Source organism: Scatophagus argus, chromosome 20 (genome assembly GCF_020382885.2).
Source record: "Scatophagus argus isolate fScaArg1 chromosome 20, fScaArg1.pri, whole genome shotgun sequence".
In the NCBI taxonomy this organism is placed as follows: Eukaryota; Metazoa; Chordata; class Actinopteri; family Scatophagidae; genus Scatophagus; species Scatophagus argus.
This window is the reverse complement of record NC_058512.1, coordinates 5,683,414-5,699,155: the sequence shown is the minus strand read 5'-3', so window position 1 is coordinate 5,699,155 and position 15,742 is coordinate 5,683,414. Positions and strand designations below refer to the sequence as shown.

The following is a 15,742-nucleotide window of genomic DNA, read 5'->3' as shown; positions in this document are numbered from 1 at the left end:
AACCAAAACATAAAATGGTGCTTGTCCTCAGTCTCACTTTCATACACGTAGTAGAAAGTATTTCCTCTAAATGGAGACCTTTAGACCCGTTTATGTAACTAATGGTCGTATGCCTGCAGACAAAGATCTTTCATCATCTCACGTCACGTTTATTCGTAGACTGAGAACGGTTTGCACTGATCATAATAAATGTAACACTCAAAAAAACAACATAAATTAATCGTACACAATACAGACTTCTCCTCCCCGGTCCAGGGATGCAAATTGTTCTGAAATTGTTCCGCTGTTCAGAAGTGTATCTGTTCTAAAGCCAAACTGTTTCATATTAATCTCTTATATTAGAAACAGTAATGCTTTCTATAATAAAATTAGTTTAAGGTTATTGCCAAAATCTAGAAAATATAAAATAGCATTTCCTTTTTAATCTTTGGCAAGCTGCAAAGGCTGGAGAGCCTTTGATGTGTGCCTAAAAAACATCAAATGAAATGGACCAAAGCGGATCGGGATGTTCATGGTTGCTGCATCATCACTTTATCAGCATCACATACCTGGAGAACATGTGAGAACTCTGTGCTATATTTAACCCCATTTTTAAAAAATGAATTATATCAAGTGACATTCCTTTAAGATGCTTGGCATCAGTGACATCAGCAGCACACGGGCTCAGAGCTAGATTTCATTCACATAGCCAAGAGCAAACACAGACGTAACACAGGAGGATACACGCTCTCTAATGCTCATCATCGGAGTGTTTGTTTCCTCCTTCACTCTTCGCTAATGAATATGAAGACAAGGAGGCTAAAAGGAGACATTGGAAAGAAACAAATTTCCCCCCCCCCCCCTTCTGAATCATTTGGAAAGTGTATTGTAATTAAACCTTGCCTGATACTTTAAGAACAACATCACCACCTGCTGGAGAGAGCTACCAAAGAGAACATGTCCTGAGGCAATCAAAATGAAAACTTTCTTATTTTCTGCAGCTCCATGCTGATTGAACTAGGACTGCTTTTGATCCTTTTCTGCAGATCACTTTCCAAGATTTATTTGAGGCAGACAAAAGGACCAAACATTAAGAATGATGCTGCTAGTGCCTTCTGATACATAGCAGCAGCGAGAACCTTCTCTACAGTCTATCTTCTCAGCCATTTATTATGTTGCCGAGCAGCATGACCTCCAGCCTTGTTTCTAGACAAGAGGACAGACACAGAAAGTCATTAATCGGCACAAAAACCAAGCGGGAAATGTTCCCTCATCCATCAAAGGAACTTAAGATGTTTGACAATGTCCTGGGCCCGGCACAGATCAAACAGGGAAGAGCCAGCTACGTCCAGGTCCGCCAAATGACTGAATCCCCCCTCCGTTCATCCATCATGCTTGAAACTGAGATAACAAAATAATAAAATCTTTTTTCAGGTAATGGCCGTGGTTAGATCTCGCTCCTAGACATGTTCCCCTTAACTGCAACTTTGCATTAGGCTGTGACTGATGACTTGATCTGAGTGTACTTTAAAGGATCCGCTTAAAATTCACCTCTCTGTTGCAGGTCAGGCACAGAGGTTGATTAATGGTGCCAGTGAGGCTGGTGGTGTTCTTTTAGTGGCTCTGTGAGCACTGTGAAAGCACAATCTAATTTCGATATTTGAAGGGAGCGTTTGGATTATTTTTGATAAATAATAAATTAGATTTCATGGCCTCACCCTGGGAGGATGTGACTGATTCATGTGGACAATACAAAGCAAGAGAAAGAGCGACTATTGATTTGTCAGATGACGAGACTAAGGGTTGACAGCCATGCTAGCGGCTCTGTGAGGCATCTTATCAGGTACAAAAGTGGTCTAAGAAGCTAACGTAAGTGTGCTATGCTCACCAGTAACGAGATGAGAATATGGTATACAGACTAAACAAACTATTGGATGTTAACATGAATTGATGTACAAAATTTAACGACAAACCAACCAGTGGTTGCTGAAATATTTCAATACTACAAAAGTCAACCTCTTGGTAGCGCTGAAAGAAAAGTTAGAGTGTCCAAAGTAATTATTTTTATCATCTGAGGACTATAATGACTTTACAAAATTTCTCTTCCATACTGTTGAGATATTCCAGTCTGAACCAAAGTGGTGGTCTCACTGACCAACTGACCGAGTGTTAGACCAACACTCAAAAAGGTATACTGACACCTAAGTCAAACGACATTTAACATATTTACGGGGTCCAATGAATATGTATTTCAGAACACCAACTCATGAGGTAAGCTATATGACAGTTTGGCTTTATTTATTTACTTTGAGAGGTAGGAACATTTTGTCAGCCCTTAAAAGAACACTTAATCCTTCAGGTTATCTCAGAAATGCAAAATCCCCAACTTTTTTTTTTTTTTTATCCTGGCTAACGTGGGTATGCAGCAAATGCAGTATATCAGTAAACAGATGGCTCTTGTGATAAATACCAATAATGCTGCAGCAAAAGCGATGTGCAGACAGCTACTGTGCCTGAAAGTCTCTAAAACTATTGAGAACTGCGTTTTATCTCTTCCAAGATGCCTTGACCTTCTCACAGCTCCACTGTAATCACCAGTAGGACATTTGAGATGGTGGGGAGCTACAGACATCGTCAAAATGACAAACTAAACGCTACCCAAAAAACTACCAGCAGGAACTCTTTGTCGTCTGCAAAGTCAAGGTCCTCTCTATAGCCGTTAGACGCCGCGTGTTTGGAAGCCTCATACAGTCTGTCCTCCTTTCATTATCCTCCATTGCTCCATCTGCTGCCGTGCCACACTGACAGCCTCCAACAGCCACAAACAAGCACTGATTCTAGCATCACTCGCCTTTCAACTTTCATAGATGTCAGCGTCACTGCAAAGCAAAACTCTCAGTGCAGCACATGACCCTGAACATCCCATTAACCATTGCGTCACTCTGCTTCAATCCACCTGCAGGTGCAGATCCTGGGGCCTGTTTCTGAATTACCTGGATAAGTTTGCACATCAGGCATTAGTTTTTATATTTGTCCATGTTATGGATTCATGGGAGCTCCACATTTTACTTTGCAGCAATCAACAGATAACCTTGTCATCCTGCTTTTTATAACAGGCTTCTCAATCAATCAAACAGTCTGTTTTTTTCTTTGGGTATTGTTATTTATTTTACTGTTTGGCTCCCTGTTTAGCCACTCCAGCAGCTCTACTGATTCAGCAGATCTGCTCTACTGACTGATACATCTGGCTCTGTAGCTGCTGTTTGCTCATCTGTAGTCACTGACTGTCTGTGCAGGTAGTTCATGGTCAGACGTTAACATTCTTGCATTGTTGATCTGACTATGTTAGCAGGCTGATGTCAGCCTCTAGCGTCTGTCTGCAGTCTACAATCCTTTTGATAACAAGATATTGTTCATGTGACATGTGTTACAACATATTTTCTTGTCATAACTAATGAGACTTGTTTTAAATTTGTTTTAAGTATAATTTGAAAAAAATCAACCTCTTTTGTTTAAATATCTGCATAAGTAGGAGCGTAGTTATAGCAAGAAACTTGTGAGGGGTCCAGTTAAACCCTCTGCAGATTTTTATATGTATACCAGAAGTACATTAGGTATCAATATTTCAGCAGACAGTGCTGTCCATTCGACACTTATCACTGTAAACTCTGTGGGAATAATCGTGCTCTTTCCATGAAATTCCACTTGAAATCCATTTCACTGATATTGTACAAAAAAGGGGGTCTGAAAGTGTAAAAGAAAGAGCATCTGAGAGATGTAAAAACAAGATTCACTGGGATGTTAATCTAAGCCTGATAGAAAAGGGGAGATAGGACAAGATAAGTGATCAGAGCTGATAAAATGGGATGAGATGTCTCAGCCCTTAAGGCATTTAGGTGTAGACTTTATCGCTCTATCTCTGCTGTATAGAGGGGTTTCTACTAACCAGCCTCAGGTGACAACAGTCAGTGCAGTGATGATGGGGTCCACGTACGACAAGTTAAAAAAAAATAATAATAAAAAAAATCAATTTGTTCTAGTCATCAAGCCTGGCCAAAAACAACACGTTCCCCATGCGCAGAACTTCAGACAGACAATAACACAAGCAAAAATATGAGATTAGCTTAATGCAGCAGTGTTTTGCCTTTTAATTTGAATGCACAACTGTGAACACTTACGCATATTAATTTAAAGAGGCCTGAAAACACTGAAGTGGTTTAACCTTCGCTGACTGTGGATCTGCCTCTGCTTCAGAGGGCCATTGTCCATGTGTCTCTATTATCCTGCTGGTCACGGTTCCCCAGCTCTGCCTCCCCTCATATGGGAGATATCTGTAGAATAATCCTACCTGTCTGTTCCTATCTCCTTCTCCCTCTTTCTCCCCCCTTCCTCCCTCGCTCTCTCTCTCTATGCATGACCTTTCTGCATTCCTCTCCAGCTGACCGTGGTGTCCTGTCAGCTTTTTCCTTTTCTCTACCTCACACTACAAGCTGCCCCCCCACAACCTTCCCATTCCCCTCATTTCCACCCCCTACTGACTGCTTCTTCCCTCTCTGTCCCTTGGTTCCGCCCCCTTGATCACTTTGCTCCCCTCTCTCCTCCCCTCTCCTCCTCTCGCTGTCTCCCTCTTTGCCCTCTGCAGCTGTACATACTCTGCTTTTTAATTAGACCGACTCACTAGCTCCACCTCCCTCTGCCTCCCACTCTCCATCCCACGCTCCCCCCCACCCCCCTTTGCTTACAAGGATACAGGGGCTTGCATGGCGACACGGAGAAGGGGTCATGATGGAGAGATGCAGAGAGAAAGGGGGAGAGAGAAAAAAGGAGCAAGACAGGGAGAACTGAGAGGAGCATCTGAGAGGATAACTGCCTGTTTGCACACTCTTGTCTTCTTGCTCCCCCTCCTGTCCATTCACTTCCACTCACAGCACAAACGCTCAGACAGCTAGGTAGGCACAGCGGAGCTCAGAGCTCTGAGGGATGGATAAAAAGGTTCCCACGTGAAAGGCATGAATCCACGGGAGAAGAGGAGGGTGAGATAGAGAAAGACACAACCAGAGAGGAAAGAAGAAAGTGGTGAGGAGGAGGAGGAGGAGAGGAAAGGGGAGACAAGAGAGGAGCAGATGGACTCTGCACAGTGGAAGGGAAACGGTGTGAAGCTCACCGAGCAGCAGTGACAGAGAGGTGGGAATAAAAGCAAACACGAACGCCAGAGGGATGGAAGAATGGGCTGAAGAGACGTGAAGGAATAGCCGAGAAGAGGAGGGAGCGTTTGTGGGAGACAGAGACAACACAGAGAGAAGCAGGAAGAGAGAGATGTGGTATGTGTGACTCAATTCTGTGTCCTGATGGAAGATAGTACAGCAATCTTACCATCAGCCTTCTCTCAGCATCACCATAGAGATAACCAAGTGAGAAAGATCAGAGCTGAGACAAGATTTGAAAGCATCATAGAAGTGTCTGTTTGTTTTTAATGCAGCAGTCATCAGCAACGAGTATCTTTTACTTGCTGTTTTGTTTTGGCTCTTTTTACATTCTGCTGAATTATACAGTGAAAAGAAAGGCAGTGTGTGTCCTTGCATGTGTGCACACACGTGCATGCATACATCTTGTTTATGTGTTTGGCAAGTGTGTGTGTGTGAATGTGTGTGTACGTGCGTGCGCATATTTATTCTGACAATAGGGGTGTGTTCATGTGCTCATAGTGTGTGGCTGTGTGTGTGTGTGTGTGAAATATAGTGAAATGGGATTGTACGTGTGCGTTTGGATACTGGGATTTGCTTTACTGCAGGTGTGGGAGTTATTTTCTGAGATTGTGCAGCTTTATGAGAAGCTTTAAAGAGTGAGGAGCTTAGATTGGTCTGTCAGTGATGTAGCTTTGCAGATTCCAGCAGCGTGCTTTCATTGCATATTTGTCATGAGCAGGACTCTGTGTGTGGGGGTGTACGCAGAAAGTTTGAGCAGGAGGAGGAGGAGGAGGAGGAGGCACTGAGTGAGGGAATTCCATTTGTATGGATCTGTGTGTGTGTGTGTGTGTAAGCAAGGTCCGATACATGCTGTTCTGCATGAGCGTTTTAGTTTTGAGTAAAATGGTAAATTGTTGATGTATTTCAATAATACTAGAGTGCTTTAACATTATAATCACTATATGAGTAATAGTTTGTTCTAGTTTGCACATCCGTCGTGTTTCTCAGTTAACTTATCTCACTGTGCTCTTATCGTTGACACTCGCGATACAAATGTAATAGCACATGCACTCCGTCATCCGTGCATGCGCGGCATCTAATACACATGCACGCCTTCACCACGCACAGGTGCACATTTGCTATGTGAGGAAATGCTGCGCTGTTAATCCTTCCTGTCGTGGCACAACTCTTTTCTCTTGTCCTCTCGCTCCCTCTGCTCTGCACAGTACAGTATATTTCTCTTTTATCTTATCTCATCAATCTGTCTTTTAGGGGGTCAGCTATCTCCATCTCCTAGCTTCCTCTTTTTTATTATATGTAATCCTCTTCTCACATTGCTTATAAATGTGTCTGCTGTCGCCTTCACTTCGGATCTCTCTTTTTAACCAACAGAAGTTAACGCACTCCTCTCATATACTTTTATTGTCTTTTACTTTCTGCACACTCCAAAATCTATCCATCAGCTGGCCAGGTGTTTTTGTTGAATTGACAGCAGCTTGGCTTTATAGGTGACACACTATGATGTACCCTTGGGACATTAGTTTGGACAGGGACATTGCAGCACGACGGCTGAACAGAGAGTAACCCCCAGGGAGCAGACTGTATGTACCTATGTAGTGTGCCGCTGTGCGTTGGACGTGTCAGCTGAGCCACCTGTTCTGTTTTGCTGCTGATGTTTCACACAGAGGTCTTTTGAACATTTAACCTCGCTGAATCCAGTGGCAAAGTGGAGGAGGGAGACACTAAAGCGAGAGCATAAAAGAACTAACCAGCCAGAGAAACAAGACAATTAAACTACAGAATGCGCACAAGATCGAAAACAGTGTTTACTCTGGCTTTCCTTCACAGATACTCAAACATCCTCAAATTTGCTCACAGTTGGCTAAGTAAGCTTATCACAATCCATTGACCCACATATAGGGATTCCATATTAGGCAGAGGATTTTGGTCAAAAGAAGACAGATGGAACAAATCATTTCTGGCACTAACACTCACTAAAGTTAGAAGTAATCCGGCCATCCTTCAAGGAAACTGGAACAAGGCCACTCTGTCCTCTTTAGTAATGAGCTGGCCAGTGACTTTGCAGGCTTGTGTTTGTGTTTGTTTGGGCGACAGGGCAAGTTGTGTACAATATATTTGCATCATGTGCTGTGTTTAGCAAGTAGCTATTTATAAAAGTATCCCAACTGGTAAAGTTATGTACAATAAGACCAACATGTCGTGTAACTCGTGCAGATTTGATCATGGCATATGAACCTCCTTATCGCCTACTTCCTCTGGTCTGAAAACCACTTCTCACAAGAGTTTTTAATGATTCAAATCAATATTAGAAATGGTGTGTAAGATAAAGGAAGTAGTGGGAACATCAGACTAAAACCCCTAAAAACATACATGCTAAACTGACTCCTAAACACATTTCAATTTGTACAGAAGCAAGTAAGTATCGGCTTATTTAGAAATCCAGCAGATGCAGGATCCTTCATTTGGAGTCATGTTTATGACCACCCGATGACCGTGAGTCCAGTATACACTCCCTTTTCGCTTTGTATTGGTTGCCACCAATTCCTTAGGGAAATATCTGGCTCTTAGGCTGCTTAATGCTTTTCCATCTAGTCACTAACTGTCTTTGTATGTGTAGACACATACTTGTGTAGAAACTCGCAAGAAACTGCGCTTTCGTCACATGTAAGAGACGAGCTCATGGCTGCTGAAAAGGGACAGTTATTTATGTGCGCAGTCTTTTGTAAGACCGTTGGCATCTTGAGCACAAGTGCACCTTATGGCACTTCCATGTTTGCCTCAACGCTGAGGGCGATAACTTTATTTTGATGAAGCAAAAAAGGATATTGCTAGAAATTTTCAAGCTTTCTGTTTGCCGATCATTTAATACTTCCACCGCAGCTAGCGCCTGGTGAAATACAGCCTGCTCTGAAGTCTGCCTGTAAGTGACCAAAGTGGATGCCAGAACACATTCATTAACAAGCAAACCGGCATTTACATCTTGCAATTACACAAGTGTCTGACAGGAATAACAAGGGTTGTGTTCTCTGAGTTGCCTTGGATATGTAATGAATTAAGAATCTTAATTGAATTTGTGTTTGCTTGTGTAATTTAATTTTCTGATCAGGCTTAAGATATCATCAGTCAGAGGCTGCTAACTCAGTAACACTGGTTCCAGCTGTGGTACCATTTTTTTCCGTGAAGACAATACCTCATGTGTTTTACTTTACTTATTCTTTTACTTATTTAAATTTGTAAGGGAGGTTGTGGTTGACTTCTGCCTCAGCACTGCTTATGTATGCATGTGGGTCTGTTTACATACAAATCTTTGTTCGCACAAAGTCCCTTACGGACTTACGTCTGCATTTTTAAATGTGCCTGCTGGTTTTATCGTATCAAATAAAACGAAACATCCCCTGTTTGAGACATCGCTGTGCTGCTGTGTGCTGCACTCAATGCTTACCTGACAAAACATTCATCTATAGGCAACTCTAAGGGAGTTGTTCCTGAATTTGAGATCTCTTTGGACAAAATTGCACACACCACAAAGGCTCCTGCACTTTGCATCCGTTCTGGTACCTGCCTGCGCTGTAAATTCATCTGACCGAATGCAGGTATAACTCTTATCCTTCCTTTTGCTCACAAGGCCAATAACTGATCATATAGCTTTTCTTAGTTCCTCTCCAGTTCCCCCTTAAATGCCCTGACACGCTGATGCTCCTGATTTACCACTTCACTGAACCCTAACCATGACATTTCCTCTGCTGCCAGGGGTTGTTCCCTCCTGCTTTGCTCCCTGTCCCCTACCTCTGCCTGTCTGTCTCCCTCCGCCTCCTCTCCCTCCTACTTATTCACATTCCTACTCCTCTCTGTTTGCTGTGTGTCTCATAGCATCTCTAAATATAACTAAGCATGTCTACCTCCTCTCCTTCCTCTTCCTCTCTGTGCCTCCTCTTCATCTCAGTCCTGTCTGACAAATTTAAGCATGCCTAGACAATCCGATCTGACATGCATTTACATAACAATTCAATCCCCGGCACCTTCCACCTCCTCAGCACAGTGAGGCCCAAAGGTGTGTTATTGGCATGGATGCAATTCTCAACATCCCTGAAAGACTCAGGCTCAGAATATTATTAGATCTGCGCAACCAGAGTCTTGGCTCCTTGTATTTTGAATGCATCAGATATGTTTCTCAGAGTCAGCACAGGGAGATCAGATGTGACCTTAGCATTATCATCTCACACACACATATACAGCCATAAAACCACACACATGCGTGCATGCGCGTGCACACACACACACACACACACACAGGGAAAAGGATAGAAGCCGATATTCACAGTGAAGCCTCCTCAGAGAGGTAGGCAGCTAGCAATGAGACTGTAGTAAATCTTAAATAATAACTGCAAAGAGTTATGACCCTTGCTGACATTATGCCGTTGCACACCTTCCTCCTCCTGCCCGGTGATTTATCTCTTGTCTGCCAATAACACTCAACATGAAAATGTCACATGTGGGAAAGAGCTGGCCTCAGCCACAGGAGTGAGCCCATGCAGCATTAAGACGGTCTGGATTCATTAAACTGTCAGCGTAAATTTTGATCCAAGGGTAGTTTGCAGATCGAGAGGGAGGAACAGTAGGGATGTGGGACAAAAAGAGTCAGTGGGAGAGATAACAGCAAGTGGTGGTGGAGGGGAGGAAGGATGGAAGAGCTGAAGGACAGGGGTGAAAAAAGAAAAAACATGAGAGGGGCCAGATGGAAAAGAGACAGAAAGAAGGTAGGATCGAGATGACACCCCACAGAATGAGTAAGGGTAATGGTCCTGCGACGGATGGATGAAACTCAGAGGAAAATCTGTCAGGGTGAATGTAAAAAGTAGAGTGCTTTTCCAAGAGATGTGTAGGAAGACCGACAAGCGGAGTGAAATGGGATATTAATGAAAAATAGGAGGAGTGGAAACATGATTTCATCCAGGGGGAAGAGGAAAGAAAATCATCAAGGTCAAACGGGCAGTGTAGATCAAAGCAGCAGAATAACGCTATAGATATATCTGTGCTTTTGGTTGTTTTTTTTAGCCTCTACAGTGTAGAATTCAGTCCTCCTCAGTGTACTGTAACCCCGGGTGATACATCTCACGGCAGTTAAACAGCGCATCTGTATACTCTGCAGCAATAAGAAAGTAAAATGAGAGCGAATCCTGTAGTTTGTTTCAAAATCCTTTAATATATTTAAGTCCGTATGGTTGACTATTTCCCCCGAAGGATCCTGTCTGCTGTGACTTTAATCACAATTTATCCTAATAACCCTGTTTTTAAAGAGGCTGACAGATGGGGTGTGGTTGTAACAAAGATCCTCCTCTTCAGAGCCGGAGAAAAAAGAGAGGAAAACAGTGGACGTAAATAAAAGTGGCAGCCCCTCGGGTATCTCTCTCCCTAAATAACCTGGGAGCTGAGAAGGAGTCACTAATTACCCCTCCCACAGAAGAGAGGGGAACAGAGTAACGGCTAGTCACACTCGCACACAGAATTAGCCCGGGCCTGTCAGTGTCAGAGGCAATCACCAGGAGATAACAAGTTGCAGATCCATAGATCGTGTAAGGCAAACGACAGCATCACGCCTCACTGCCAGTGGCACAGACAGGAAATGGAAGTGATATATATACGAATCAAGGCCATAGATCGTCAAAAACAGACCGCAGAATCAGAGTGACGAGAACATACTACTAAATACAGCAAGGCAGACAGACTGTCACACAGTGACCAGATGAATCAGAAAGGATGTCACCATGGCAGATCATCAAGGACTGATAACAGGGCCACAGACTGTTAAACATGGCGGAAAAGGAAAATCTGTAAGACACACGCATACGAGGAATGCGATAACAGCCAGACCGTGCCCCCATGAGCAGGAATAATACTGGATACTAATAGTACTGCTACTACTACCAACAGCACGGCTTCTTTTAACAACAAGGTTCGTAATCGCTGGTAGAAAAGACAGACATTACGTTTAAAAGGAAGTCATAGAGAGAGGAATATCAAATACGCATAAACCATAAGTGTACCCTTCAGCCAGTGTGAATAGGCCTTAATTACAATCTGTTTTCACTTGTTTTAGGTGGATATTCTTCCACTGTTGATGATATAGCTTGTGTTTTTCCTATACTCTCTTTTTCTCTTCCCACCTACATCCTTTCATTACTTTTTCTGAAATGATGTCTTCTTTTTTCACTCTGTGTTGACCCCAGCTCTCATGCATTTTTAATATGGCTGCCTATCTTATATCTTCCTCATTATCCTAAGGAGCAAGCACATGGCGTTTCCATGAAAATGCAATAATGTGGAAACAACTACAGTCTCTTACTCCTTTCTTTCTTTCTTTGTCTCTCTGCTCTCTTTAGGAGCTCACGCTGTCTTCAACCATGAGAGAATGAGTCACTGAGAGAAGAGCTTAGAAAAGAAAGAAACTGAGGGAGATGAATCAAAAGGAAGGTAGGGAGAACAAAACACAGTGAAACAGATAGCCGTTTATAGAGAAACAGGAAGGCCCATCCTATACTTTGGCCATCCAATCTCCTGAGGGCCCATGGGACAAAGCAGGTGGAGAGGGATGGTCTGCCAAGGAGACAAGTAGCCAATGTGATGGACACAGAAAGGATGGACACTCTGAACTCCCTTCCCTCCTGTTTATTTGACAGTAACCTCCCAAGCCTCATCAAGAGTTCATCTCCCTGGAAAGTTAAAGAGAAATGGGAATAAGTTTTCAGAAGACATGGAGCCATATGGACACTTCTCACAAGCTCATTTTAAAGAAAATTTGATGCTGCATATATTTATTTTTGTACGAAGGTATGAGTAGAGACCCATAAAGTTTATTCGCTGTGTTTAATATTACTACACCTTGAAGACCTTGAATATGGTAATCAATCCTTTCTAGAGGACAATCTTAGTTGGTGTACAGATTTGGGATTACCTGAGCAGCTGCACACAGCTATAACAGCTATATCTGCTCTGTGATGAAACTGGAACTCAGTCAATCATTTGTACAGATCTCTCACTGTTACAATGAGTACATAGTAAAGCGGAGATCGCTTTCCTTGTTGACGCACTAACACAACTAGGCCTTCACAACATCAAACTGCCTGTGGATGTTGGGTGAGCGAGAGAGACAAGAGCAATGGTGAGCAAAGAGCCCAGTCACTTGCTCACAGGCCAAACCAACGGCAAGAGCACCTTGGCAGACAAGTTGCCCGGGACAATGACTGTGCGCTCTGTGCTGCTCAATCGAGACTCCCCAGATATTGAGAGCCGCCTCAAGCGGCGCCGCAACCGCACCCATCAGGTCCGTTTTAAAGACCTGGAGGATGGCAGCAGCAGCAGTGGCAACAGTGGAACAGGAGAAAACAATAGCCATCAGAGGCCTGCCACAGATTGTGACAGCCCACATCCTCTTCGCAAACACAGCAGTAGGTCCCCCCAGCCATGGATTAACAGGGATGGGCCACGAGCTGAGGGTCTGCCTGGCCAAACCTCTGTGGTGGGAGCTGTGCGTGGGGACATGGCAAGTACTATAGAGGTGGTGGCTGCTTTCTTAGCCAGGGCCCCTCCTCATCCACTGACGCCAGGTCCTACACGTCGATGCTGGGCACCACCTCAGACTAACTCCCTAACTTTGCCAATGACACGCAGGCCCAGTACGAGCACCAGCACAGCAATTCAAACCTCCCCATGCCTGAAAAAGCCCCAGTCTCTCTCTTCAACACATTCACGTAGCCACAGCCTTGGGGACTCAGTGGGTGTGGATGGGGATGATGAACATGACTCTCAAGATGAGTATGTTTCGCATAACCATGTGTTGTTGCCTGGATCCAAGGATCAGAATGGTCCTCCTGGGCCTGGGGATCGAACTGTGGTAGAACGGAGGTCTAAAGCCTCCAGGACAGAAATCAAATCAGCAGTTAGTGTTGTAAAAAACTCAAGGCACAGCTGCCCCCCTTCGGTTCTTCATAACATTGAGCCATGCCATTTTTCCTCTGTATCCTGTCGAGATGGCCCTAAGCGTCAGGGAAGCAGCACTCCTTCTGTGGTGAGGAGGAGAAAGCGGCTGAATAGGACGACAAGTGATCCTGGGAAGGAAGTGCACTACTGTACCACACTCACTCAGACCGAAAGCCCCAGTCCATCCCCACAACCCTCAAATACCAAACTCTGTACCACTCAAGTTCAAACTGAGAGCTCCACCACACCTTTAACTTCAAAGTATTGCACCGCCCAAAGTCAAACAGACAGTCAGCATCACTCTTCACCTTTGAGTGACAAACAACGCAGAACTCAAATTCAAACAATCCACTCTTGTCCAACCCTACCTCCAAATGCTGAACAGTGCACCACTGAAATACAAACAGACTCATCTTGTCACTCTCCTGCAAATCATCAGCCTTGCACTACGCAGACACAAACTTGCAGCCCTTGTGCTTCCCCACCTCCGCCAGCATCATCCAGCTCAATGCCAGTTCAATCTGAGAGTCCTGCACCCCCAACTACGAATCAAGACCCTCTTGACACTCAAATAACTACTGTGCCTTACTGTACCTCTCCCCCAACCACAAGTGCACCAACACAGACCCCTGAACACTGCTCTAAGCGACCCCTCTCCTCTCCAGCCAAGCCAGCTTGCACCACCCCACCTCCACCGACAGAACTGTCCATTCCTTCCTCTACTTCTGCTTGTACTACCGTCCAACACCCCATTCCCTATTATACAGTTGTGTCACCACCAACAACCCCCAACACAGCTACGGTCTGCTCCAGTCCTTCCTCAACTGCACCACCTTGCCCCACCCAAAACTGTACCTCCCCTATCTCAAATGTAGTACCATCAATTGCCCTGACCTGTTCCACCCCTACCCCAACGACAACCCCTAGTGCGACTCCCTCTGATCCTACCATACATCCAACCACTGTTCCAAATGTTACACACCAACCACCACATAATGCCACAAATGTTACACCTCCTACAAATCTAACACCCTGCACATTTTCAACTCAAACTGCCCTGTCTTGCACCTCCATATCATACTACTCTACCACACATCCAATTGGTCCCCATGGCCTTCAACAAAACTCTACGTCACCTTCTTATGCCACTCTCATACAAACTGTATCTCATTGCAACATCCCATGTCAAGCTCTGCAAAATACCTCTGCTGCTAACACAGGAATTACCCCTTACGCCTCTCCAGTCCCCAGAATGAAATCTTGCACTTCTCCGCCTCCACTTGTGAAAACATATGCGTCCACTGTTCCAAATACACAGCTGTGTGCAACACCAACTAAAGCTGTTCCTTTGTACTCTTCCACATTTCGTGCTGCGCCACCATACACCCCCCCCTCTCAGGCCCCCTACAATGCTCAGGATAAGAGGGGCATTCGACTTCCACCTCCTCCCCCACCACCTCCACCCTACACACCACGCAAAAAGGGAAGTGATCCACCAGGTCCTACAATCCGAACACCCATGCTCAGGGCAGACAGCAAGGCCATTAAGAAAGATAAAGACATGGATGAGAAAAAGGAAGATGTAAAATGTACAGACTCACCCAAGCTTTGTGAGAGAGCCAGCTCTCTGAAGCACAGAGCTCAAACTCCACCAGTTGCTGTGATGAAGGGAGAGAAACAGTCCTCCTCCTCCTCTCCCGCCAAGGCCTGTTTTAAACCCAGCTGTCTCAGCTCAGCCCAGGCTCAGCTTGGGGCACTACACAAAATGCTCTGCTCAGGAGCCAATTCCAGGCCCAACACCCCCAACAGCCAACACCCACTCCCTCCAAACCAGCAGGGTTGCTCTGGAGCCAGGGGCTGCGCTGCTTCGGGGGAGCGACCTACAGCTGGGCCCCTGTCTGCCACTCAGGCTGACACACTAAGACAAGTCCAAGAAATTCTGGGAGGGCTGGTGTCTGGGGCCAGGTGTAAACTGGACCCATCCAGGGTGACAGAAAAGCTGCTGAGTCCTAATGGACCCCTACATGATATTCGCAGCCTGCAGAACCAACTGCACAGCCTGGAAGGGGTTCTGGAGACCAGCCAGAACACCATTAAGGTTCTACTGGATGTCATTCAAGACCTTGAGAAGAAAGAAGCCGAGAGAGACGGGTGAGCCAATGCTTTATTTCGGTTGAACAGTTCTGTTTATATTACAAGAATGAAAAGGTAATGCCTCAATATTGACTATTAACTTATTGCTATTACTATTACTACTATTATTATATTAGTATAAAGTTATACCAATACCAACTGTTTTAATTGTCCTCTACTCCTGTTCTCCAACTCCTTTAATTAGCCCTGGTGTTGACCAAAGGCCACGTTTAGACCAACCTGCATCAAAAAAGTCCTTTTATTCACTTGAATATGGTCAGCCCTCTGACACAGTGGTGTCAGGGGGCATCATAATCTCCCCCCAAAAAAGGATTATGATGTAACACAAACATCATGACAAAAAAATGGAGTCATAACTTTCGGGTATCCAATATCTCTTTAATATAAAGATGTCTCATGGGTACCTGAAGAAATGCTCCCTCCTC

The 15,742-nt window shown here is 44.5% G+C and overlaps 1 protein-coding gene across 2 annotated transcripts in view; it reads left to right on the top strand.

The window, feature by feature from the left end:
• Positions 1-4,730: 4,730 nt before the first annotated feature.
• Positions 4,731-15,742, top strand: part of LOC124051680 (mucin-5AC) — a 31,433-nt gene continuing 20,421 nt past the window's right edge. For both annotated transcript variants that reach the window (XM_046375279.1, XM_046375278.1), the window contains exons 1-2: positions 4,731-5,300; positions 11,567-15,314. In XM_046375279.1, coding sequence (XP_046231235.1) covers positions 12,343-15,314 — 2,972 coding nt within the window. In that variant the 5' untranslated portion in view covers positions 4,731-5,300; positions 11,567-12,342. The remainder of the gene's footprint in view (positions 5,301-11,566; positions 15,315-15,742) is intronic.